The sequence below is a fragment of the Falco naumanni genome, chromosome 5 (assembly GCF_017639655.2).
Source record: "Falco naumanni isolate bFalNau1 chromosome 5, bFalNau1.pat, whole genome shotgun sequence".
Taxonomy (NCBI): Eukaryota; Metazoa; Chordata; class Aves; order Falconiformes; family Falconidae; genus Falco; species Falco naumanni.
In genome coordinates this window covers 32,556,763-32,581,405 of record NC_054058.1, presented here as the reverse complement: position 1 = coordinate 32,581,405, position 24,643 = coordinate 32,556,763, and the positions used below count along the sequence as shown (strand labels likewise).

The 24,643-nt window shown below is 43.9% G+C and overlaps 2 protein-coding genes across 4 annotated transcripts in view; one reads left to right on the top strand and one right to left on the bottom strand.

Moving 5' to 3' along the window:
* SYN3 (synapsin III) overlaps nucleotides 1-9,238 on the top strand; it is a 206,742-nt gene extending 197,504 nt beyond the window's left edge. Inside the window, exons 13-16 of one of the 2 annotated variants that reach the window (XM_040595650.1) lie at nucleotides 172-256; nucleotides 1,741-2,038; nucleotides 3,077-3,273; nucleotides 3,606-3,733. In XM_040595650.1, coding sequence (XP_040451584.1) covers nucleotides 172-256; nucleotides 1,741-2,038; nucleotides 3,077-3,273; nucleotides 3,606-3,622 — 597 coding nt within the window. In that variant the 3' untranslated portion in view covers nucleotides 3,623-3,733. Of the gene's footprint in view, nucleotides 1-171; nucleotides 257-1,740; nucleotides 2,039-3,076; nucleotides 3,274-3,605 lie in introns of both variants that reach the window. The other variant, XM_040595651.1, reaches the window with a different exon arrangement.
* Nucleotides 9,239-9,458: 220 nt separating this feature from the next.
* Nucleotides 9,459-20,329, bottom strand: FBXO7 (F-box protein 7). 2 transcript variants are annotated; one of them, XM_040595652.1, is made up of 9 exons: nucleotides 20,070-20,329; nucleotides 18,207-18,495; nucleotides 16,472-16,699; nucleotides 14,937-15,078; nucleotides 13,597-13,680; nucleotides 12,406-12,498; nucleotides 11,240-11,416; nucleotides 10,600-10,637; nucleotides 9,459-10,239 (listed from the first exon to the last, which is right to left on the bottom strand). In XM_040595652.1, exons 1-9 carry the CDS (start codon nucleotides 20,189-20,191, stop codon nucleotides 9,835-9,837), a joined length of 1,578 nt encoding a protein of 525 aa, XP_040451586.1. In that variant the 5' UTR covers nucleotides 20,192-20,329; the 3' UTR covers nucleotides 9,459-9,834. The 2 variants fall into 2 exon arrangements, with proteins under 2 accessions (XP_040451586.1, XP_040451588.1); XM_040595654.1 differs by lacking the exon at nucleotides 20,070-20,329 and adding an exon at nucleotides 18,989-19,189.
* Nucleotides 20,330-24,643: the final 4,314 nt, after the last annotated feature.

Genomic DNA, 24,643 nt, shown 5'->3' with positions numbered 1-24,643 from the left:
TCTCCATTTCAGTCCCATGAGATTTTACCAGCCAGATGCTGCGTATGTGTGTGTGTGTGTGTACGCGCATGTGTGTATTTAAGGAACACTTCGTGACTCTGCAGTTCCTGTATTACCTCAGGGCTTCTCTTTGGGGACTCTGTATTAACTGCAATGGCCTTTTTCCTCCAGCCTCCACAAGTTCAGCCCGCACCAATGAAATCTCAGACCGGACCTCAGCTTGGACAACTGTCCCAACCACGGCCTCCTCCCCAAGGTACAGTTCTTTGGGTCCCATGACAGTGCGGACTATGAGACCTATAAGTTTACTTTCCAAATAAAAGCTTTCAGGATACATATTTCACTCGTCATTCCATTTCACTGACAAGCAGGCAGCAAAATCAGTGTGCTGTTAAAGCATCTGCTGTCATATTCCGCAGCAGCTCAGAAAGTGGGATGAAAATTTGTTGCAGATCCAGTTGATATTGCTGGTAGGTCTTGGCTCAGCAAGACAAGGCCACTTGAACTGGCACTGGAGCCAGACTCTGGGCACAGAGTATACTTAGGTTTGCACAAAGCTGTAGTAGCTACAAGAGTTAAGAAGTGACAGGAAGATGCTAGTGCTGTCACACCTGGAACAGACACCGAGGTGGTGATGCAAGGGTGCCTGATCCATCTGTCCAGGTGTTCCTCTGTCAGCAAGAGCACACCCCCAGCTCCTCCTGACAGCAGAAGCAGGTTTGACTCAAGTGGCTTGGTCAGAACAACAGGTTTGGTTTATTGCCCTGATTTATGCCGAGGTGATGAAGCACAGGGCTGCCCCATGGGTACCCAGACCACACCAACTACTCCATTCACATAACTGATTAGACCCTCTTTTTTGCTACCCTTGTCCCTTCCTTTCTCCCTCCAATCTCCTACAAAATTAACACCCACCTCAAATTTTCTCTTCCTCATCAGCCACAGGTTTGCCGTATCCAAAATTTAGTATTTCTGATACCAAATACATCTATGTTATCTTGGCATTACATGGCATTACCAATAGGAATTGTTGGCCTTGCAGGATACTACTCCCCATCCATCTCCAGTACTCCCCTTCAACTCTCTGTGAATTATTTTCTCACGTAACTCCCCCTTGCCCACCTGTGAAATCCAGCCAGCCCTCACAACACTATCTGTAACTTTTGTGAGCTTCTCACACTATTATCTGTCACATCCAGCAATTTCTCATGTCACACCCAATTGTTTTCCACATCGTCTTCAGTCTCGAGAGTCTGCTACCAATATGGCTGAAGCCACCTGCTAACGCTGGGACAGATTTATGGATAGTGACAGGGTGCACAGTCTCAACACCAGACTGCTAGGCCCATCAAGGGACTGCTGACCCAAACCAGAAGATTCAGCTTTTGTTTCCTGCAGACCTGGCTCTCCACTGAGGCTTCCTTCCCAATCCAAAAAGTGCTTGCCAATGATAAGCAATATTAGTTATATGGAAGAGTACAGCACGTTGAAGCGACACCCTTTGGGGAGAATAGAAGAGCTTCCTTAGTGCTGAAGGAGGTAGGGAAAAAAACAACCACTCAAGAGGTGAGGGCATGACACCGGCTTTAGGCCTATAAGAAAGGTTCTCCCTTATCCTTCTGCATGAGGTACTCTGAAGAGTCTCTCCCCTTAGCAAAGCCCATTCTTCCATATACATGCTCCTTGCTTGTTGTCCATCACATGCACTTCCTCTTGTTTATGTCTACATGTCCCTTTCAGGTGGACCACGCCAGCCCCAGGGATCTCAGCCTCCACGGACAAATGCACCTCCACAGCAGCGGCTCTCTCCTCAAGGACAGCAGCCCCAGAGTCCCCAGTCCACTTCACCTCAGCAGCAAAGGTCACCTGGATCTCCACAGCAAGTCCGATCAGCAACTGGGTCCTCTCCGGTCCAGGCTTCCAAGGCAGGCGCGTTCCCTCCACAGCAGCCTAGACCTCCTGCTCAAGGTCGAGCTCCTAGCCAGCCAAGCCCCACTGAAACATCTAAGCAGCAAGCCACCCCACACCCACATCTGAAGTAGGTGCTCTGTTAAACTGCTAGTATCTGTAGATATTAAAATAAGGCGGTCAAAAAAGTACCCTGAGCCGACATGAAGAACATACCAGCCTGTTGTCAGGCAGTAGTCCCCAGAGGCAAAGGCCCAGGCAACTATGAGTGACCTCAGACATATGTGCCTGGGCATAAGAGGCCACCATGACCTGTTGTCAGGATGAACAAGTTGTACTTGACGTCTCTAAGGTTTCACAGTTTTCCTCTTGTTCATGTGTCATTGCCAGTCGTGTGTTCTACCCCAGCCCTATCAACACAGCTACTGCTTTCCCAGCAGGGTCTATACTCATTACTGGCTGTAATCTGCACATTATTGGCCAGAAAGCTCAACAAGAGTCATTCCTTCACTCTTCCCTGAATGCAGGGGCCACACAAGGTTCTTTACCCGGCAATTTTTTGCTATTGGTAGCAAAAAGGTTGGGGGGGGGGGGGGGGGGGGGGGGGGGGGGGGGGCTGGTAGTGGGAAGTGGAAGTGGCACTACTCCTATATATAAAACTGCAGATGGTGACTGTATGTTTAAGCACTCTTCTGGAGCAGAGCACACCACTGAATTACTGTGGATCTTTGGTAGCAGCCTTTGCTGCCAGCTTTCATGGAGCCTATCTGGCTGGCACCACAGCAGGAAATATTGGCAAAAAAATGTTTAGTGATGACAAAAAGTTAACACAAGAGTGTGTTGGTGTGAACAGGCCAAAACAAAATATAGGCTAGGAATGCAAAGACGGTTTGTAAGCAGAAGAGGAGTGATGTTCTGGAACAGGCTTTCAGTGACAATGTCTACATTAGGAAGGCAAACCAAGAGCAGTACTTAAGGATCAAATGTTGGTGCTAAGGATGCAGTCGCCACACTATACATATTTCAGGTACCTTAATTCAGAGTCAGTCTTGTACTGAACACCTATTACTGATCAGGAGACACCACTCAGCAACAAAGCATGGTAGCAGGGAAAACTGAAAGATTTACTTCAAAAGCACAGCCCTGATCTGAACTTAAATGCTAGCAGATCCACGCCCAGCAGCAGCGCAGCCAACCAAAAGACCTGTGTAACTCAGCTGACAGAGCAGATATGCCAGGGAGGGCAGGCAACAGCACACATCGCAGGGGACATGGCTACCAACCTGCTGAACCTCTCGTGCTCACACATCCGGAAGGACAGGACCATCATTCGTGGTGTGACTGATGAGAGACAGGTGACCCTCAGTAAGAATCCATTCTTCTGTATTAGTAGTGAAATGACTTACCTGTTCCTCACAGCAGTTGCACCAAATGGCAATTATATACTTCTAGTCAGAGGTTTTCATAAACACTTAAGTCTGGACTGTGATATCCAAGCCACCTGCCCATGTTCCATGCTCTTCTACCCACGCCACCCTACCTCCCACATTCTTGGGTGTCTTAGCATATGGAGGCTCTCCTTGCTAACCTCTCCATTTATCCTTTAATTTGTCTGTGCGATGTAACACAAAGCATCAGTAACCAGATCTGAACTACCACCTTCTCATGCCGAGTCTGAACTCTGTTTTCTATTTCAGCAAATCGCAGTCCCTGACAAACACTTTCAGCATATCTGAATCATCTCAGCGGGGAAATGCCAACGAAGATGAAGCAAAAGCTGAGACCATCCGCAACCTGAGAAAATCATTTGCTAGCTTGTTTTCCGATTAACAGCCCTGCAGCTGGATCTGTGCTTTTGTCAGCCCTCACTCTTCATATCAGTGTACCTGATGTCACCCTGGAATACACTCAATGGTACCCAGCGATTTACAACTAACAGCTGCATAAAGGGAATTTAGAAAACTATAGTTGTTTTAATACAAAGAAATTATTCTAATAACAGTCTGAAAAGTGACTGTACAAAAGTGGCGCTGTTTCATTGTTTTACGTGCGTAATCAGAATCACATCTGCTCGAACGACTGAGTTGTAAAGCAAATTTTATTCTTACTAACCCCTGTGGAGTCAATACAGTTATGACAGTGCAAACTAGATTTTATTTTGATTTGTATGTAGTCAATACAATTGCTAACTTCCAATTACTGAATCCATGTTGAGGTCAAGAAAAAAAAAAAAAGGCTTATTTCAGAAACAGATGTGCAAAGACAGTCAAGAGTAAGTATTCATTGACTGATAAAGCAAGCATGCTTGAGCACAGTGAACTGTGGAACTTCATGATACCAACTTAAGTCACTTTTCAGTTAAATACAGTACCAGGCATCAGGAAGTGCCAAAGATCACATGAGCAGGTCATCCAGATGGACTGCTGTTTTGTTCCACATCACTCTGCTCATAGCAGATAAAACATTTCTGTTTCATGCCTTGCATTTATGTCCTCTACACGTGATTCCTAAGTTCTGAGAGAAAAATGTCATGTTCTAACCCTGTAGCCTTAGCTCAAAAATAACCTGAGAAGTGGGCCTTCCACCAACTTCTTGCCCTGCCCCTGGAAACATCAGAGTTCACATTCACGGTTCACACAAATTCCAGACAAAACCCAGCTAAACTCCAAGAACTTTGGTGACTTGGTCGCATCTGGCTAAGTATGTCCCCCAGGAACACGCTTAATTAATAGCAGAGCTGATGAAGTGCACATACTTGTGTGCTGAGTGTTCCATAATACCAAATGGACAGAGATACGGAGTGAAATCCTGCCTCCCTCCTTGAACTCCCATTGACTTCACTGGGGTGAATGCAAAACGAATGCAAGGTGACAAACCTGCAAAACAAAACAGGAAAACTATCCTTTACAAATAAGATGAGCTGGAGTCCTTCCAGAGGCACCAAGCCATAGGAGGGCATGTATAGGATTGCCCCAAGGAGGTAACGATCAGTATTAGACCTCCCCAACCACCCCCAAGATTATTCTTCCAGAGAAGACATGGGATCTTTGCCAGTTGTGCTTTCCTCTAAGCCTGCAACACAGAATGAAGCCATGTACGAGCACATATACTAGAACTGGGACATGGTGAAGAACAGGAATTACAACAGCTACATTTACAGTGGGTAAATCAACAGCTATATATGGTTATTTCTACCAGCTAAGAACCTACCCCTTGCACTGTGCTAGTTCTATTTATAACACGCCTAATTCAGGTGCAGTCCCCATGCCACCTCCTCAACTTCAGTCACAAACCACGCATACAGCTCCAAAGCCAGACTTTTGCCTTGTGCTTCCCTTAGCAATTTCACCTTGATAACACTTAGGAATGTCCAGGAGGCAGGAAGGCCAGCAAGTTACAAAAACATTTGAGCCGACGGCACGGATCTTTGCTGCAACTTAAACAGGGAAGATCCCCAAAGCAGCAAAACAGCAGCAACATTTGCCATCTTGGATCTTATGATTCACTGGTAGGAATAAAGCCAAACAAGGAATTCCTTCCTGCATAGCACCTGTAATGAACATCTAAATCCAATGCAGTCATCTGGACCTTGCATGGCCCACCCCTGAGCAGGCCCTTTACACACATAATGGCTTTTGTGACCTGTGCACTGCCAGGAGAGTAACAGCACAGCTTTTCCAGGTTGGGAAGCTCTCAAGAGGCTCATCTGGATCAATGATTTATACCTTAAGTCTAGTATTGTAGAATCACCCTATTCCCTGATGATTTATATCTTCTTCCCACCCCACTCCTCCCCCCGCCCAGTTCTGTGTTGTGCTTCCAGGTTTGCTAAGCTGTTTACAATGTAGCATCATCATCAGATGTCATCCTCTGAGAAAAAAAAAACAGAGCCTCCTGTTTTGCAGTCTCCAGGAGCAATAAAAGAGTGACAAATGGCCTTGAGCAAGCGCTGTCCCACTGTCAAGAACAATAGCAGATTAATAGGCTCCACTATATGGAGAAGAGGTAATACAACGCTGGTGGGAGAGGATTTCCTTCTCTAACACTTCCCTCAGCAGTTTAAGCCTTTCCCTACTAAATGGTCACCAGAGATGCAAAGACAGAAATAAAAGTTTACTGCCAGAATCCTCAATTGCTCTATCCTCCAAATGTCTTTATGTCTCTCTTACCAACACAACCTATATCAAAAATAAGTAACTAGTGACTAGTACAGCATGGCCCCATAAATTAACCCCAGTTCATCACTGAAACCACAACGGTCAGATCATTTGCTGATGCTGCATTTGAACACAGCAGGGCTGTCCTCCGGTGACCACAGGAACGGGATAGCACTGCTGGCTTGATACCCAGCAGTGACTGAAATCTTCACTTGCCTGCACTCCCACATGTCACCTTCCAAGGGAGAAACAAACAGAATGGCATCTCCTAGCTCCAACCTGCAAAAACAAGTACAAGCTGAGAGTGCCTGTTGCTTAACTAGGTTACTCCTGTAGCTCCTGAAAATCATCTTCAATTCTATCCGCAGAAGTGCTTTAATAAAAACACCAGCTCCATTTCCTAAGTTAAAATGATGGAACTCTATACTGTGTACTGTAAGTGTTCCAACAGTATGCTTCAATTTACAATTATGATGCTCACATACTAGATGCTGTGGCTAGCAGATTCAAAAATACATCATTATGTATTTAGGCTGTCACCTTCGATGCAGGGTTTCTACTCTGAAATCCCTACAATCTAACAAAGCACAAGAGGGAATGCACGGGGTATAGTCTCCATTTATATGGATGGGAAACTAAGGTATACCCAAGAGGTATTTAGGTACCCAAAGAAAACAGCTGGAGTTCAGGCAAGTGAGACAGCAACAGGAAAGCTGGTGAATAGCAGTTACATTTAAACCACAGGGCAGACGTGCCCCACAGCATGCCTTAGGATCTTTCTCACACAGCTGTGAAAATCAAGCACCTGGTCAGAGCTTCCCTTTAGTCCTGCATGCTTCGATTTTTTTCCACAGGGAAGCCAGGAAATGTGAACAGATTTGTGTGTTTGGATCCAAGTCCAAGGAGCGGGGACACAGCTATGACACTCACTCACATCCACCACTTGAAAAATTAGTTTACATTTTTCTGCTTAGATACAAACTGGGAAACACCTTGGCTTTCTTGTAGTATCTAGGTGTGGTATTTGAAGAGGGATGTCACTGATGTTCCCATGCAACCAGAAGTCTTCTAAAAAGCTAAGGTTCAGAAGAACGGCAGTCCTCATAACTACAGCAGTTATTTTCTTCTTTCACCAGTCACAGGCAGGTACATAAGACCTTACACCCTGCATATGACCCAGCTACTTCATCTTGTTGGCTTAAGATTCATGAGTAAGATAAAAATAAATAAAAGAGCCAAAGACAATAATTCCTTATTTCCAACTGATTGTTAGTACAAGCCTAACAGTGCTGGACACAGATGAACAGAACAGGTAAAAAATGCCCATCTTCAGGCATTTCATCATTTGTGATTTCTCTTCTGTAAGAGTTCACAAATAGCACTGACACACATACCTGACTTACAAGCTGGCAAATAAAATAAGCAGCTAGTTTTCAAGTATTTCCCCTGGGTTTGTCTTCTCATTTTATACTGTTGGTCCCAAGATACTCTTATTTCATATCCTGTTTTATGAATAAATGGAACTCCTCTTTAGGGAACGCGACAGTTCAGGGTAAGTCAAGTTCCTTTATCTTTGGCTTACAATACCTTTACTACAAATATGAAGGAACAACAAAGAGAGAGGAGGAGTATCTTCAGATCACTTAGTGGTGCATCTGTAAAAAGGCTGAGTGAGTTTCTTCAAAACGAACATTCCAATGACAAAATGCAGGATGAACAGAACCTGTGACATCAGCCTGGCTGTGTGTGACAAGGTTGTCTTCACAGCAGAAAGGAACCCACTCCAGCAGCATGGGGCGTACCAGCAGAGCAAGCAACGTGCTTGTCACCAAGGCACTGGTAACGCCACTACTACTGGCACCACAAACTTAACTTAGGCACACAGAAATCATTGTTCCCAGAAACAGCTTGAAAAAAGTGAAGAGAGTAAACTACAAATCATTTTATCCATTGAAGTTGTATAAGCTTATCTGAATATTATGTATGCATTTCTGAAAAACTCATTGCAACGACAAAAAAGGCCAACCCACTGTAGATTTCCCTTTTCCATTTTAGTCAGTGGAACATAAAGAATCACTGTAAGTTTTAAAGAGGCCTGACTACACACTTAAGTGAAAATTCTGTTGGAACAAAGCAATTTAACCACTGCATGCAAATGTTAAAAATTAAGGCTATTCTTGGTATTAACAGGAAACCACTGTCCCCAGACTCTGTAAATACATACTTTTAGGTGTTTAATTATGGCAGGATTTGCACTGGTATGCCACTGCTGTAAAGTAGGAAAGGAAAGAAAGAAGCAATACAACTTTTTACAGCAAAATAAAGCATTATATTTTACTTCCACCAGTGTTAATGGCAAAACTTCCTGTCCCTACTGAAGTCAGCTGATTTTATACAAAACAAGATGAATCACTGAAATATCACCTGAAAAAGCACATAAGTATTACTGATTAAATACTTTGTATTTAACAGGAAATCTCATTCCATTTCCACTGTTTGAATTTCAAAAATATTTTAGAAATAGTATCAGTTGTGACAAGTCATCAGTACTATTTATATCTATAAACACTGAGATCAATACATCTTTAAAAAATATGTAATAACTTAATAGTTCTAGCAAAGTTTAGTCATTCCAGTCTTCCTTTAATTGAGTTCCAGCATCAGTCTGCAGATCTCACCAGGAGACTTTAACAGTGGTCTTGTTAATTGCTGATTAGTTAATAAGACAACGCTTGAAAGGTGCTCATAACATGCTACGACACACTTCCTCTTGGCAAGATATATTTTGATACTTAAGTAACAGAATTAAATAGAATTTACTGCAGTGAAATGACTTCTTTCTGCTTATCCTGCTGCAGTCCGATTTCCACTGCAAACAGGTTAACCTATTTAATTCCTTACTTTAGGCAGGAGGAAAGACATTTGCACCAGTTTTAGTTCACACACAGTAAATGCAGCCATGTACTACAGCTCCTTATTTGTAAAGTCAAGGAGAAAGACAAAAGTTTTGCTGCTGGTTCTCTGTGAAATTGCTCTGCTTCTGTTCAGACTTCCAAGTTGCACTGTAGCATGACTCTACTCAGTTGTTTGTAAAACTAATTGATTTGTGTTCTAATATTTCCACTGTAAAGAAAATCCCTTCCCTGTATTCTTTGTGTATTAAGTAACAATTAAATACAAAAAAGCTTTTTACCTAATAAAATATAGAAGGAAAAAGGAAATGTCATCTTTGAAAATTTCCATGAACGCCTATCTACTGTAACAGTGGTAGTATCTGTTATACATGGAACACAGTAGACATTTTTGTTAATAAAGATTATTAGCCAGGTAGATTTTAAACATCATTTTTCCTGACAACTTAATAAAACTCTTCAAATAAGACAGACAAGTATATTTGTATTTAAAGTGCTCTTTATCAGATGCAGCAAATATTTGGCCAGTGTCCTTCCGGTCTCCAACTAGCACTTCACAGGTGAGTAAGGGCAAGGGGGGTTGGGGGCAGGGCGGGGGGACACGGGACGGGACAGGTAGCAGAACAAACTGTTCTAAATTGTAGCTCCTTTTTGCAAAATCGACCTTAGTGCCAGCCAGTACAGTTACTACCAGAGCATAAAACAAACCCAGCCTTTGTGGCTGAAACATTACCATGCACACATGTTCTTGCCACAATCAGAAGAGAAGGCAGACGTTAGTGCCTAGGATTTGCAACCTCCTGCAGTTAGAAAGCAAGCTCAGGGACTAGAAAACTCACTGAAGGAAAACGCAGCAATCAAATGAACGCACGGCGAATGTCCGTGGGGCGGCCCCGGCTGGGTCTAGGTGGAAACCTGTCATTGGGACCAGCTCGTCCTGGAAGTGTAGGGTTTGCTCCTGGCAAGGAACCAATTGGGTCAAAATGTGGTCTGAATGGAGGAAACTGCCCTGGTGCTTCTCCTGGGCCAGGAATGAGTGAGTTAATTGGGTCTCCAACATATGGAAGTGTTGGTCTCTCATCATACTCTCCACCAATGATCACTGGGGGATAGATTGGGTTTGATGGGAATGGGTTGGGAGGAAAGGGATTAGGATAGAACGGGTTGGGATGAAAGGGGATTGGATGAGGTGTAGGGGGCAAAAACATCATGTGCCTCCATCTCAGGGCTTCCTTCTTCTGTTTCAACTTCTTCTTGTATAGCTGCAGACAGAAACAAAGCATTTTAAAGCTCTCTAAGTGCTCTGTGCTCCAGATTCAGCAGTTGCATTCAGTTCTGCAGCACTTCTCACAAAACCACTCCTCACCAGCCTGAAAACCCCCAACAGCAGCTCCCCTGTCTGCCAAAGAGCAAACAGTGTCTCTGGAAGACCTCTGACCCATGATCTGGGTATGCACATTTAACTTCTTGATGCTGTTTTCTCCTACTCTGACCAAACTCTACATGTGTACATAGAACACCACACTTTTAAGACTAAAAATTAATTAAAATTTACTGCCTCCCAAAGTCTATGCTTTATTTTCAACTTAGCCTGAGGAGACTAAAATAAAAGCGCCACCTACTTCTTTCCAGTCTGTGTCACGGGGCCTTGCAATAGGATCTACAAAGAGAAACAAAAAATTAAGAGGAGCAATCTATTTTATTATTAAATGGCATTCATGCCACAAATGCCCACAGTTTAGTCAAAACTTGCAGAAAAAGCAAGAGATGAGAAAACACTTTTGGTCAATACATTTTTCATAAAGATAATGCATGCTAAACAACTTAAATCTCCAGGACCATCCAACAGGTAATCTACTTGCACACCCATTCTATGTAAAGCATCATCTCCAAAACTCTAGTAGAGAAATCCCTGAAACACTGTCCCTATCTCCGACTTCTCACTGCACTTCCCTTGATCACCTTATTTCTTCAATCTCTTGTGAGAAATTACAGCAGGAGTATCTCTCCTCTGATTCCTAATATCTGTAATGGCTGGCACACCGAGGTAGCCAGGGAAACATGAAAACAAGGGAAGTCTGCCCCGCACAATGGGAAGAACTATGTGGTCCATCAGTAATGGCACAGCAGACTTGTCAACCATTTTCCTGGCAGAAAACTGCATCCACCAGAATTATACCTGACCCAACTGTACTGGCTAACATCACAAATGAAAGTGTTTTAAAAAAATCAGAAGTAGAAAAACATGTGTCTCAACACTACCTCGGAAATCTCGCAGATAGATAAACCTCCACAGAAGCTGGTCATTTGAAGCTGTGTAAAGATCATGGCAAACAGCAGAAAGAGAGATGAGTGAACGGACATCCAGAAGTCTGAAAATCCGAAGCTTGAGCTCCAGAGGAAGGACCACTAACCCAAACACATCTGGCAAGTTCAGAGCTACAAAGTGGAGAAGATAGAAGCATTACAGCATTACTTAAGTGGTACAGTTTACTCTCTCTCTAGAAATCCTAAAAGAAAGGACGGACATTATAACCTTTCCCTTAAATCATTTCCCTTTGATGTCTGAGTTACACCACTTCTCTCAGAAAGTAGTGACGTGACTTCTTATAAAACACATTTCTTGCAACTCTTAAGTATATTTAGAGTGCACAAAACAGGGCAAACGACACTTTATACTGACCGATATTGGCCACTAAGCCCAAGAAACATTCCACGCACCTAACTATGTTTATAGGCTACAGAACAAAAGAATAGGTAAAAAAAAAAAAAAAACCACCAAACACAGCACCACGTGCCAAATTTCACAAGCCCACAAAAACCACATTAAATACAGAGCACATGCTTCATATAAAACCTTCCTGCACTGAAATCTAGAGGGAATTCTACTGAACAGTCTTCAGAAAATAAAGCTGAGACCTTTTATGGCAATATCTATGCAGAGAAAGCCTGGCTTCCTACTGCCTCACAAACGCCAGCTTGGGTTACTTCCTGCCATCCTTTCCAAGCCCTCAATGACCAGTTACTGAGAAGATCATTCTTGGGGTTAGACTTCCAAATATGATGCTCTATAAATTTTTCTGCTTTGACAAAGAAATGGATCAAAACTACAAAATTACTGCCACAAAATTACTGCGGTATGATCTTCTCATCACTAAATGTGGAAAACAGCTACTCCGGTCTCTTCTGTGACACTACAGCAATCAAAAATTTAAACCAGGAAATTATCATTATATTAACATTTTCTAAGCTACAAAGATTAATATCATTCCTTTAGAATGTATAAATTACTTTATGCTTATTCTTTATATATCCATCACTGAACAGCTGTTTCTTACACTTTCCCTTCAAGGCTTCAGACAGAACCCCGCTTCCTTCCATCCTCAAAAATGAAGTACCATCACTTAATTGTAAATATTTTCTCTCACCTTGTCGGGCAGCAGCCAGAAGAGAGTAAACCAGCTGGTCTTTAAAGAGACGGGATAATTTCTGCAAGTCTCTGTAAACACCTGCAACTTTTTCTATCAAAGAAGAGAGGTAAAAAGCTTAAATTCATAAATGCAAAAATTATGTCAGAGCAGAAGAATTACGATTTTCTTAAACACGGAATTTAAATCTGCTTGTAATCTTGATGGGAGCAGCTTTTCAGCCATTTCAGCTGTTCAGAGTGTAACGATCATGCAGTAAGTAATTGATCAACAACTACAGAGCAGTTCTGTGGTCAGCCTAGGCTTTCCTCTGGCCTTAAAAAGCACCATTAAGAGAAACACTTGAATTCTTCACAAACTGACTCTCAAGCTGTCAGAGCTTCCTTTGCCAGATTTCAAAGCTAATGTGTAGCATGCACCTATGTTGTAAACGCCTGCAATATTCAATTTTCTGACAGAAATGTTTTTCCATTCTGTTCTCTGCAGAAAGGGGAGCCAGAAGGCTCTTGACATTGTATTGGACACATTTCAGTGCTCATTTAATTCTAAAGCCTTTCAACTAGACTTGTACATCAGTGACTGGGGCTACCCAGACACTGAGTCAGCCTGAACTGCTGACAAAATAGTCCATTTACTTCACAGAACAAAAGGCTAGTCAGGTCTGTGCTCACAAGGATCCACATCTATCTGCCCTTGTCTTCTCCCCCACCTTAGTTTTCCTTCTAATTTTGGCATTCTGGAGAGAGCTATGTGGTCAGCACACGTTTTCTGACAAAAAGAATGTAACAGTTACAGTGCCACAACAACAGTGTAGGTACCATCAGCTTCCGAAGTCCTGAACTGCCAGACAGAAAGGGGCTATAACGCAGCATTGCTGCCCCAGAGATTCACACACACGCTCAGGACCTCATAAATAACAAGCATATGGGTGAAAGGATGACTCGGGCTTTGCAAGGTTCTTCCCTTCAGCTGTCAATCCAAGAAACTCAAATTGTTTTAACAACAAATGTGAGTAAATGGCTACACTCCAAATGCCTTTCACCTCAAAGCTATGACTAACCAAAATGGTAACCACATTTTTATTCTTTCTGCTATTCTGTACCTATTAAACATTCTGCTGAAGTGTATCCTTACCCACTGTGTCACTTCTTTTTCAGTTTACTGCTATGAAGTATCATAGCTCAATCATACCTGGCTCCTGAAAGCAAACAAACGATGCTGGCAATAGTTGTATTCTCTTAACACCTTTAATCTCTTTGTTGATTTTTAATGTTGCTGCAAATAAAACAAAAAAAGACATTTCAAAATTTAGAACACATTGAGAGATAACAAAGACCACTTCATTACTGCCTTACCCTTCAGAGGTGTTTTCACTTTCCTCCCTTACCAGATCCCCTCAAGGAAAAGACTCAACTATAGCAAGCAGCTAGACAAATAAAAATTTCAGAAAAATAAAATGGAACTTAAAATAGCAAGGAATGAACAAAGACCTTGGTGATAGAAACCAAGCATTGCCTTCAGCAATTCTGTCACATGGAAAGAGATGTAACACAGCTAAGAAAGGTATACAGAGAGCCACTACTACAACACAGTCATTAAAGGAATATTAACTAGAGAAAGATTCAATAAGCTTACTATATGAACACAATATGCATGCCAGTTGTAACACTGGCCTAAATCTAACCATAACATGACTCGATTAAAACATTTGATCAGAATGTGTATATGTTCTGAGAAAACATATGTGCTTATACAAATTGGCATAATCAGTAACAAGTTTTACAAATAAATATAATTTTTTTAATCAAAGACATCTTGAAATTAGAATCAAATCCTAATTTACTATTGGTTCTGCAAAAATGTGAAACTGCTCAAGTGCTGAAGAACATATGAAAAACAAAGAGAAAAAAAACACAAGCAAAAGAAACTAAAAAAAAAAAAAAAATCAAGTGATTTGGAAGTTGCTTCAAAAAAAAATTAAGACTTCCCTAAATTTTCTGGACCGAATAGCTTAAACTAAATACAATTTTTGAGACCATGGTTAAACTGATATATATATAATATTATAAAGCTATATAATATATATAAATTATAATTTATAATCTTAGGAAAGATTATACATTAAAGCTAAAGAATACATAGTCTGGATGTTGTTTATAAGTCTTGCAAAGAACATGAGACAGGACAAAATATTGTAGCTGGAGCAAATCTACTTCTAATGTTTGACAATGTATACCAAAGTTCCTATGAAATGAGATAAGAAACAGATTTCTACAACATTGCAATGAAAAGGCCAGCTGAACCCCCTAAGGATTCATCTGTTATGATTAAAGGGAGAGAAACAGTTAACACAGAGACAGGGAATGCCAAGAATATTCAGCATCAGGAAGTGGGATCTCTTGCACCTCAACAACCCGGATAATCAGGGTGCAGTTCTAAACCAAGTGCACAAAAGCACATTTAAGTTTTCTCTTGCTAAACAACGGTGATATTTACCAATGTGCATCCAGGATAGAAACTGTATAACTTACCATTAATAACAACAAGATCTCCCAAAGGCACACAAGTCAAACCAGCAGAACCTTCTTCACAAAGGGGATGTGTATACTGTAGCTTATAAACACCGTTTCCTCTCCATTTCTCTGGCATAGATACTGCCTTGGCTTCTGTCCCCTAAAAATGCGAAGAGATAACACACTGCCATACTTTAGCAATGTACCAAGACTAAGGGGTGAAAACATTAAAAAAAAAGAAGCTCAAAAGTTAGGGAATGCCAGAATGATGCCTGCGATTCAACTCTTAGTTAAGTCCCAATGCACATTATGACACAGACTATAATTGCCTGATTATATAGTATCTTCCCCAAGACTAACAGCAAATCTAAGGTGAAATTTAGTGATTCCTTGTCCTGTTCCAGTATGACAGGAAAGGTCGTTCAGTGAGCGTTCACACCCATTTCTCTGAGACACGTACTTCGTTCTGACATCCATTCCAGCATTCTGACAACTCTTGCATGTACATTAATCTGCTGCACGAAAAACATCTTATTGCACCTTTTCTGTGAACTTGCAATGTCTGACAGGTCTTGAAGAATCATAGCTTGAAATTAATTCAAAAATCTGAGTCGACTAGCAGTTTTTCCTTCCAATTTCAGTATAAAAAGGGTCAGATGGAACCCCAGAGGGGAATACAACATAACCACAAGTACAAGCAGACTTTTTTTTCCTCTTAAATCTGCACAGCAATCATCTTCCCTACTTCCAAGCCTACTCACTGACATAAACTTTCTTCCCAGTGGCAAATGTATTCTTCAGATAGTATTTCAGGCTAGGGGCACACAACTAACTGAACAGACGAATTAAACTGGTATCGGGTAATTGGACATTTAACCAACCCCCTACACAGGCTTAGTTAGCCTCACCGCAAGAAAAACCATGAGAATTTGAATGCCTCCTCTGAGATCAAGCCTTTTCTGACATGTTCAGCCACATATCCATAAACATGCAATGCAAATCTTGAAAATCTAAGGGGAAAAGGTGAATTCGTACATTGCACAGAATTACTGCCATAGGTGCTCAAGTACAACACTTCTGTGGGTTAGTGGAACCAAAGCCTAATTTAACACAGCTGAAGTTAACATGGAATGGGAGACAATATTCTGGCAGACTACACCTTTTCAACCACCATTTGAACAGGATACCATCAAGATGATGCTGATGCTTAAGGCAGCACTTCAAAAAAAATGCTACAATCTACACAAAAGTGCTACAAGCTCAACAGTATAAAGCAGAAACAGGTTATCAGGTGGGTCCCAGTGAGGCTGAGGACAGAAAGAAACATAGGGACAGACCTCTTCTCTCACACCTGAAAGCTGCTCTAGCCTTTAGCCTTAAGGCTTACTGGTCAGGGAAATTAAAGCAGCTGACACCTCAGCAGCCCCTGCTGCTGACTGACATACAGAAAGGCAGAAACGGAGCTTCAGATGCGTCTTGTATCACAAATTCCCATGGTATCCCACAGATTTCTCATACTGACCAAGAAGTTTCCTGCTTGTTTGTGCACCTACCTGAGGTACATAGCCTGCCTCCATCATGAGAAGATGTACTAGCACAATCAAGGCATCAGTGGCACTGGTACACTCAGCAGAAAGGTAGAGCATCTCTAAGGAATGTGGTATTTCACCATCAGCAGCTTCACTGCACAGCATGGGTTCAGAAGGATAGGAACCTGTACCTTCTTCCAGGTCAACATCTTCTGGGACTAACTCAGAAGGAAATTCTAGGCTGGATCCTGCCTTCAAGGGAAAGCAAAACATACTTTTGTTCATAAAATTATGCCTCTACATAAACAAAACTACTCAAAGACACATTAAAAAAAAAGAAAAAAGTAGTGAATGAAAACTATAAGCAGATTTATGTACGGGAAGGGTCAGGAAAGGAGCAGGGGGAAGAGTCTAAAAGAGCTGTAGCTAATTCTCCCCAACATCCACGTCCAATGGCACAAGACACCCTTACATTTTGTATGAGGCTGGCAGCGCCACCCACCCTTGGAACTCCTTTTCTCTCATTAACAGCAATGTACATAGCCCCAGTTAAACATAAGATTTTCAGACTCCTAGAGCTCTTCTCCAATGACACTTAGTTGCTTAGAAATTTTCTTGCCATCTTTCACTACAATTTTGGAGGAAGATGTGAGAATCTTTCAACTGGCCTTAGAATATTAAACAAATACGAAACAGGTACTTCAGCACAGCTTACTACGGTCTAACTGACAGACATAAGGAGCCTGTGTGCCCGCAGCACCATGTAAGGATTATCGCTCCTGACAAGTATCAAAGAGACAACAGTCCAGCTACATTTTCTTACATTACTCACAACCCTTTTTATCCTAAATCTTAACTTTCATACGTTAAATTAGTATTTTTAAAAGACCGCTTACCCATTTTCCTCATAAAAAGGTTGCATTAAGGAACATTTTGTACTTGAAATCAGTTCCAAAACAAAAAACTACTTGCTTCAAAAGAATGTTGGAAGACAATTTTTTCCCAGCTTCTCAAGCTCCTGCCTAAAAAGGACAGGATCATATAATGAGATAGACCATGGCACTACGCTGTACCTGCAGTTGTCTTCTCCAGGGAGACTCCATTCACCTCAGGGCCCAGTGGCTGGTGGGAGCCATTAGCTACTTAACTATTGCATGTACTGTCATACAGAAAACAAACCACTGAGTAACATGCAAAAAATGTGCCTATTAGCTGCATGAAGCATATGGGATCTTACAGATGTACATCAATGAAGCATGAGGCAGGAGCTACCAGAGCAACACAACCTCCATGCACAAGACAGGTCTCACTCTATGGCAGGCCACCTGAATCACAGAGCAGTGTTATAACTCATTAGAAAGGAATCGTGTGCTCATCTTGTGAGCGGTGTTTCCGACAGACAGTGCCTGTTGCATTTGTCCACCACCTAGCCTCAGTGTTGTCTTCTCCAGGAAAATTATTCCAGTAAGAAACATAATCCTAACTTCCTTACTAAAAATGCATGTTCCACCAAAAACATTCAAACCTGTAAAAATGTCAGACCTGAAACATCTCAGGGTCTCTGAACTAACTTCTGTGTCATAACTAATATGCAATGAATAGAGCCAAATTTCCATCCAAATAACTGGCTCCATATTAGACAAGTATAAGTAGCCAAATATTCTGAAGAGATTCTCTCATATATAGTACAGCAACTGACTCAACAAGATACCTTCTTTTTTTTGCCTTGTGTTGTGCAGGGCAATTCTCATGTACTTACCCTCTCTCCACTCTTCTGAACTTCCACCTGAGCTTCCTGGTTGTCAGATTGTTCATTTTGCCCTTCTTTTGGACTGTTGGCCTGAGTTTCGTTGGGGATCAAGGTGGATGGCTCATGACCATTCTGAAGTGGGGGAGCAGTAGGAGGAGGTAGCTGGGGTTGTCCATCTGCCTCTTGTAGTAATAAGCATATCAGATCACCAGGAACAATCCCATATGAAGCTAAGGTCTTCTGATCTTCTGTGAGAGGATCTCTTCTGTTCAGTGTTATTGAAAACTCTGTATCAGAACTGCAAAACAAAAAAAAAAGTAAGGAAGCAAGGCTGGCTGCATCTGGGTCACTGCACACAGAGGTATAGTTAGAAATGCTTACTGCATATACAATAATACCATGCCATGGGTTTTAATTCATTAATAACTAGTTACATATTAAATGGATAGCGAGGGGGAAAATATGGTACAAAATTATTTCCCCCATATTTCTCTCCAAGTACATTTTAAGTAGCCATAGCTGCCTATAGGTATAACTTCATTTCCAGTAATTGCTCATAAAACAATTACGAAGGAAAGCTAACAAGTACCCTCCAAATTAAAAGATGCCACACCTAGCAAAACAAGCTTGAAATGAACCGAGATTATTTAAAAACAAGATAGCGCTCCAAACTCAACCATCTTGCTTTCTCATTAAGCAAAACATTAATTTCAAAAAGTCAGCAGCTGCCTTACAGAATGCTAGTTGCAAATGAGGGTAATAAGAAAAGATGCTTCAGGGCAAGCGCTTACTAAAAAAAATAAAAGGAAATTAAACTGGGTAGCATGGGAGCAGCTATCCAGTATCAGCTGTAGGGCAAACCCACGGTGGCAAGTCAAGCACGGGCTTCAGGTGTCTGCTGCCGGCAGGGCCACGCAGCACGGCCCGGCGCTCCAGGCGGGCGCTCCGCCAGTGAGGCATCAATACTGGTACCCAGGTACGGGTCTGTCGGTACAAACCCTCCAGCCACCAGTAGAAAACGAGCCCCTTCTGCAGGCGCTTCCTAAATCGGTTTTGCAGACGTCACCCTCCTGTAAAGGCTGCCAGGAGTTCCTCGTAGATAAAACGCTTATGAAATTTACACCCAGGGGTTTTCTAATAAGCCTGAAAAACTGTAAGCCTGGCACCCTACGGCCATTTTCGTGACACCACACGGAAACTCAAGTCCGCTCCGGCAGGGCCCCAACCCGTATCTCTCAGCTGAGCGCTCCCCGGCAGCGTCACCCCCGGCCCTGCGGGACCAGCCGGGACGCACAGCCGCTCCCGGGCCGTCGGGACGCGGCTCCCGGCCCCGGCGCTGCCGCGGGGCCTGTGGCGGGGAGCGGCTCCGCGACAGCCCCTGCTCAGCCCTGCGGGAGCCTCGGCAGCGTGCCCCTGCCGACCGGGCCAAGCCCCGGCGGCAACCCCTTACCCGCCGCTGGGGCCGCCCAGCCCCGGGTGACAGCGCCCGTGCCCGCGGGCCTACCAGCCCCCGCACCGCCGGCCTCGGCCCGCAGCGCAGCTCGGCGCCCCCGCCCCGCGGCCGCTCTGCCCCCTCCGCTCGGCGCCCGCCCTCGACGCCCCTCGGCTCGGCCAGAGGGGGAGAGCCCCGCCCGGCCCCCGGCCCCACCGCCCCTTCTCCGCCCGCAGGGGCTCCGGCACCGCCGCCGCGCGCCCCGCAGGGGGCAGCAGCACCGCCACGGGGGAGCTGGCGGGGGGGGGGGGATAGGCTGGGCCGCCCCACCCCTCTCCGAGCACCGCGTGGTACGGCCCCGTTGGCCCAAGCCCCGGCGCGCACGGCCGCCGTCGCCGCCCCCCCCACACCCCTCCGCGATGGTTCGCTCCGCACGCTACCTGTATCCCCAGGCGGGCAGCAGGGCCTGGCGCAGCTGCGCGCGCAGCTCCCCAAGCGTTGGCTCCACCCCCTGCACCTCCAGGGGCGCCGTTCGCTTCTGCACCCGCACACGAAGCTTCATGGCGGCGGCGGCGGCGGGTCGCCTGCGCCCCGAGCGGGCCCCGCCGGGCGGCGGTGAAGGTGGCGGCGGCGAACGACCGCAAGGGCTGCCGGGGTGTGTCGTTGTTTTGGTTGGCGCGGCACCGCCTCAGCCCGCTCGGCCCCGCCCCCGCGGCCCGTGGCGTTACCCGCGCGCGCCGGCTGATCGATGCCTCGGCTTGCCACGCGGCGGCATCGATGATTGGGCGTTCGCGCTGGGCCCGCGCATGCGCTGGCGGGAGCCGGACACACCCTACCCCCCCCAACGTGGCAGAGGGCTGGCGGGCCGGTGGCGCTCGCTGGTCGCCTCTGCTGCTGTCCCTCAGCTGTGGCCTGTCCCCCTCAGCGGCTGGTCCCCGCCGTGCCTGGGAGGCGATAAGCCACTGGCAGCAGTGACGGATCGCGCCGGCTGCCCCCTGCCGTGAGGAGGGGTGGGCTGGGCCGCTCTTCTCTCCTCGCTCCCCTTCAGTGTCACACCGGTTTAGATGTTACTTTAAAACCGCCGAGGAGAGCCTGGTGATGACTGGGCATTTTGCTGTTGACAAAGTTCATAGAAATATGCTAGGGGAAGGGCTGAAGGAGGACACTGCACCCAAGAGCGTCTAGTTTTATAAAGGAACACGGTATTTTAAGGGGGGCTACTGAACTGAATGATCACACCAAAAGTAGAAAGCGGCACAAACTTAAGTTTACGGGCTTTAGTTACCCCTTATCTGTCATACTTGGAAAAAAGATCTCGGATCTTTTCCAAAACATAGATGCAGCTTCATGTAGAAATACACACTTTGCAGAAGTGTACTGTCAATTGGGGAAAAACGTAACAAGCACAGTTTATTCAAGTTTTTACTTTTAACATTAAATTTCAGACAACAGTGAATCAAGAGGTAACATCCGAGCAATGCTTATTCTCAGATCATCTTGTCTGTTTTTCTAATAATATTTAGTTACATCACTTCTGCATGGATAATAGAAGTATGAGGTACAGGAAAACTGAGTTACTTTCTAAGGATATAGCCCTAAAATAATAGGGAAAGTGAGCTTGAAAGACCTAGCTTGCACAGCTGCCACCAAGTAGAACTGCTTATTATGGCACCATTCACATTGCTTCACCCTTCATCCTGTCTGTGTCCTTTCCACACCTATGGAGCCAGTCAGAAGAAGGAGACTGGAACTTCAAAACTTCTGTTCTGGGCTACAGGTGAAATCTCCTTTATGCTATCTGAACATGGTCATCCAACCCAAGTAAATGTGGTTGCTAAATTTCCCTTACTCTAGAGTTTGCTGTCAAATATATCTCAGAGTGAAGGGCAAACATCATCTGGTTTCAACATGTCAATAAATTCCTCAGTGGAAAGGAAAGGATTGTATTGATGAAGATCATAAAGGGAAAGGCAAAGAGACTACTGAAATGGAATACCACTCGTTGAAAAATGGAAGAGCTGATGCCCATTACAGTCAGCTTGATGTTACATACCAGGCCCTCAACTGCAAGCATTAAAATAAATGATTTCCTGAGAAGCGTACTGCACCTTGCCACTACCCCTTTTTGAGAAGTGCTTATGCAGTCACCATCTCATGGGGCCACATCCTGGATAAATCCAGAACAGCAGATTGCTGCGACAGAGGGGGATGAGAGTGGAAGGAAGTGGCAAAGGCAGGGTCAAAGAGGATTGAAAGGAGGAGAACACGTGAGGTGGGATCAGGAGCACCATGCCTGTCAGAACTTTGCTTTCCTCTCCCTTGAAGAGGGTTGAATCCAAAGTGAGTCATGCTGCTGCCGCAACATCATAACCATTTTCCGCTGGCCATGGACATCCTGCTATATTTTGTCCTTCAGTGTTGTCCCTGTCTCAGCCACCTCCTGTGTTCCCAGTGGCTCTAGGGCAACTTTGTGCTTTTTAGGAAGGGTGGAGGAGGCTTCCCTAGTATGAGAAATGTTCATGGGTACAGTTGTGTACCAGCAGATGCACCTTTTCAGTAGTTTGCACAAGCTAAACTAATTGTGCAAAATAAAATTGTTCTATTTCTCAGGAGCTGGCTATAGTAGTCATTATTAGGTAACCAGTTACACCAGTTACAGGTCAGCATTTCCGCTGGCGTTCTGCTAATTTTTCCTTTGAACTTTATGAGACATGACACAATGTAAGGCTTAGACACGTTCTTCACAGAGCAGTAAGTGTTAAACAGGAAAACCTCCTAAGAAACAATCATGATGAAAGACTGTTAAACATTTTCCACAGCTTTCAAGTTTGTCTGTGCAAATTTCAAATGACCCAAAACCACCATTATTTTTTCCCTTAAATATCTTTCTAGAAGGACTGTTACTTGAGTAATATTTTTTCTCCACCGTTTTAATTTTGTCTCAGTCCGCAGGCAGGAGACTTCCAATGGCCACGTGTAAAGTCGACCTCAGGCTGGGAAGGGCACTGTGTCAAAATAGTCTGGGAAACCTGTGTGCTTACAAGCTTGAAGAAATAGTTGTATACAGAACTGTGACTTTCAGTATAGTTCATGCTTATAGGAAATGGCAAATTATTTTTAAGTCTAATTCATTAAAATAATCTACAGTGTGGTGACAAAAGGAAGCTCTTTATCAGTAGCTCAGAATGATTGTTAAAGACAATGTCATTTCTCAACTCAGAGTGTTTTATTGATGGTTTTTCTTCCCCACATGATCAGTGTAGAACATAAGCAATAAAACCCATTCCACCAAAGTAAAACCCTACGGATAGACCTTGTGGTTTCTCCTGAGAAATTTGAAACTTAATATAGCTATAGCCCTGTTGACCTGCAGCCAGCTTCCCATGGCAGAGGAGAACTATAAAAAGCAAAGGTCTCTTTGGTTCAGTTACATACCTCATGGAATTAATATTTTTTTCCTGAAAGCTGAGTGTAGTAATAAGGTTGTGAGCCAGTGGACCTTTTCCATTATTTTTCTTTCTGTATTTGCCACTACAAAGAGTGTATTTCATAACATGTATAAATAAATTTATATGTGTATGTATTAATCCTTATGATAACTGATATTTTGAATGACTAGGGTCACACTGAAAGATGTGAGAAATGGTGGAAGGAGGAGGAGAAGGGTGTGAAGGCTGGAGTATCAGCAGCAGCTCTGTGAAAGTATAAAGTACCATTTTAAGTGTGCCAGTGGGGGAGGAGGTTCAAATCAAAGCCAGTGGAAAGAATCTTCTAACTTCTTGCAGCTTGATGGTGGTCAACTTTTCTCCTAAAAAGTATTTTAAAGCCCTTTAAGCTAGTGCTCTGTAGCTAATACATTTAGTGGAGCTCTGCTTTACACCACCTCAGGCTGACTGTCTATGCATGACCCTTAAGCAGTGTCTGAAGCTTACTCATGTGGCTCTTCTTTGTTTCTGATTAAAATCTGGTCATATGGAGCAAAGGACCTTTCAGTGGGTTTTCTGGGGTTTGCCAGGTCGCTTCAGATGTTTTTAGCTATCACCATGTTTTCTTGGATTTGTATACTTCTTTACAGTATTGAATTACTGAGAGCTGTGTGCAGAGCAAAAGTCTTTAAAGTGGCACATCAAAGGCAGAGTTTGATATATTTGCATTAGCAGTTCAAAATCACATTTCTCTGGGTGGTAAAAAGAGGCTTCACCCATGGAGGAAGATTCTTAGAGGAAAATTTCCTATATCTTACCATCAACCAACGGCATCAGTTTTTTCTTAGTGAGATTACTGCATCCACCTTCTAGGGGTCTACACTGACTTCTTAACAGGACCGCAATTTATGCAGAACCACGGTAGGGGCTGCACAGGTTGAGACGGTGCCTCATGCTGCTGTCAGCTCCATGAAAGTAACTGCATGGTTGTGCAAGAGACTAAAGAGTGAGCCAAACAACTGGAAGAAAAGCAGAGAAGAAAACTTAGAACAGACCTACACAAATAATGGACTCAGGTCTGAATCTGGGCAGATCCCAGACAAATAATGCCCTCTGCATTCCTGTTCAAGGTCTCAATGTTTCTTCTTCTTCCCGTGTCTCTTGGGGACCAGCTTAATAGCACACTCACAATTCTTAGCTGTGAGGGCAGTGTGCAGTGCAGAGCTAGAACAAGAACACTGATTCTTTTTGCTAAATGGACTTTGGTGAAAGTGAACCTGGTAGTCCTGTCTCAGGTGCTAGGACAGGGCAGTTACAGAGGTCAGCAACATGAACTCAGTGGATCCAAACAGTGGAAAGTGGTTTCTTCCCTCAGCTCATCAGACAACTGCCTCCCAACATAGTTATCCGTTGTTAATGGATTCTGTGTAGGCATTGCAGCTATGTTACTTATTCTCTGACAACTCTGCTCCAAGTCTTTAAAAGACGTTATGAAGGGCACCAGTAGGCAAGCCACGCTCGGGAAAAGCTGTGGTAACACAGTGCCCTTGCAAAGCCTCTGAAATATTGTGAGGGTCCCAGTCCTACTC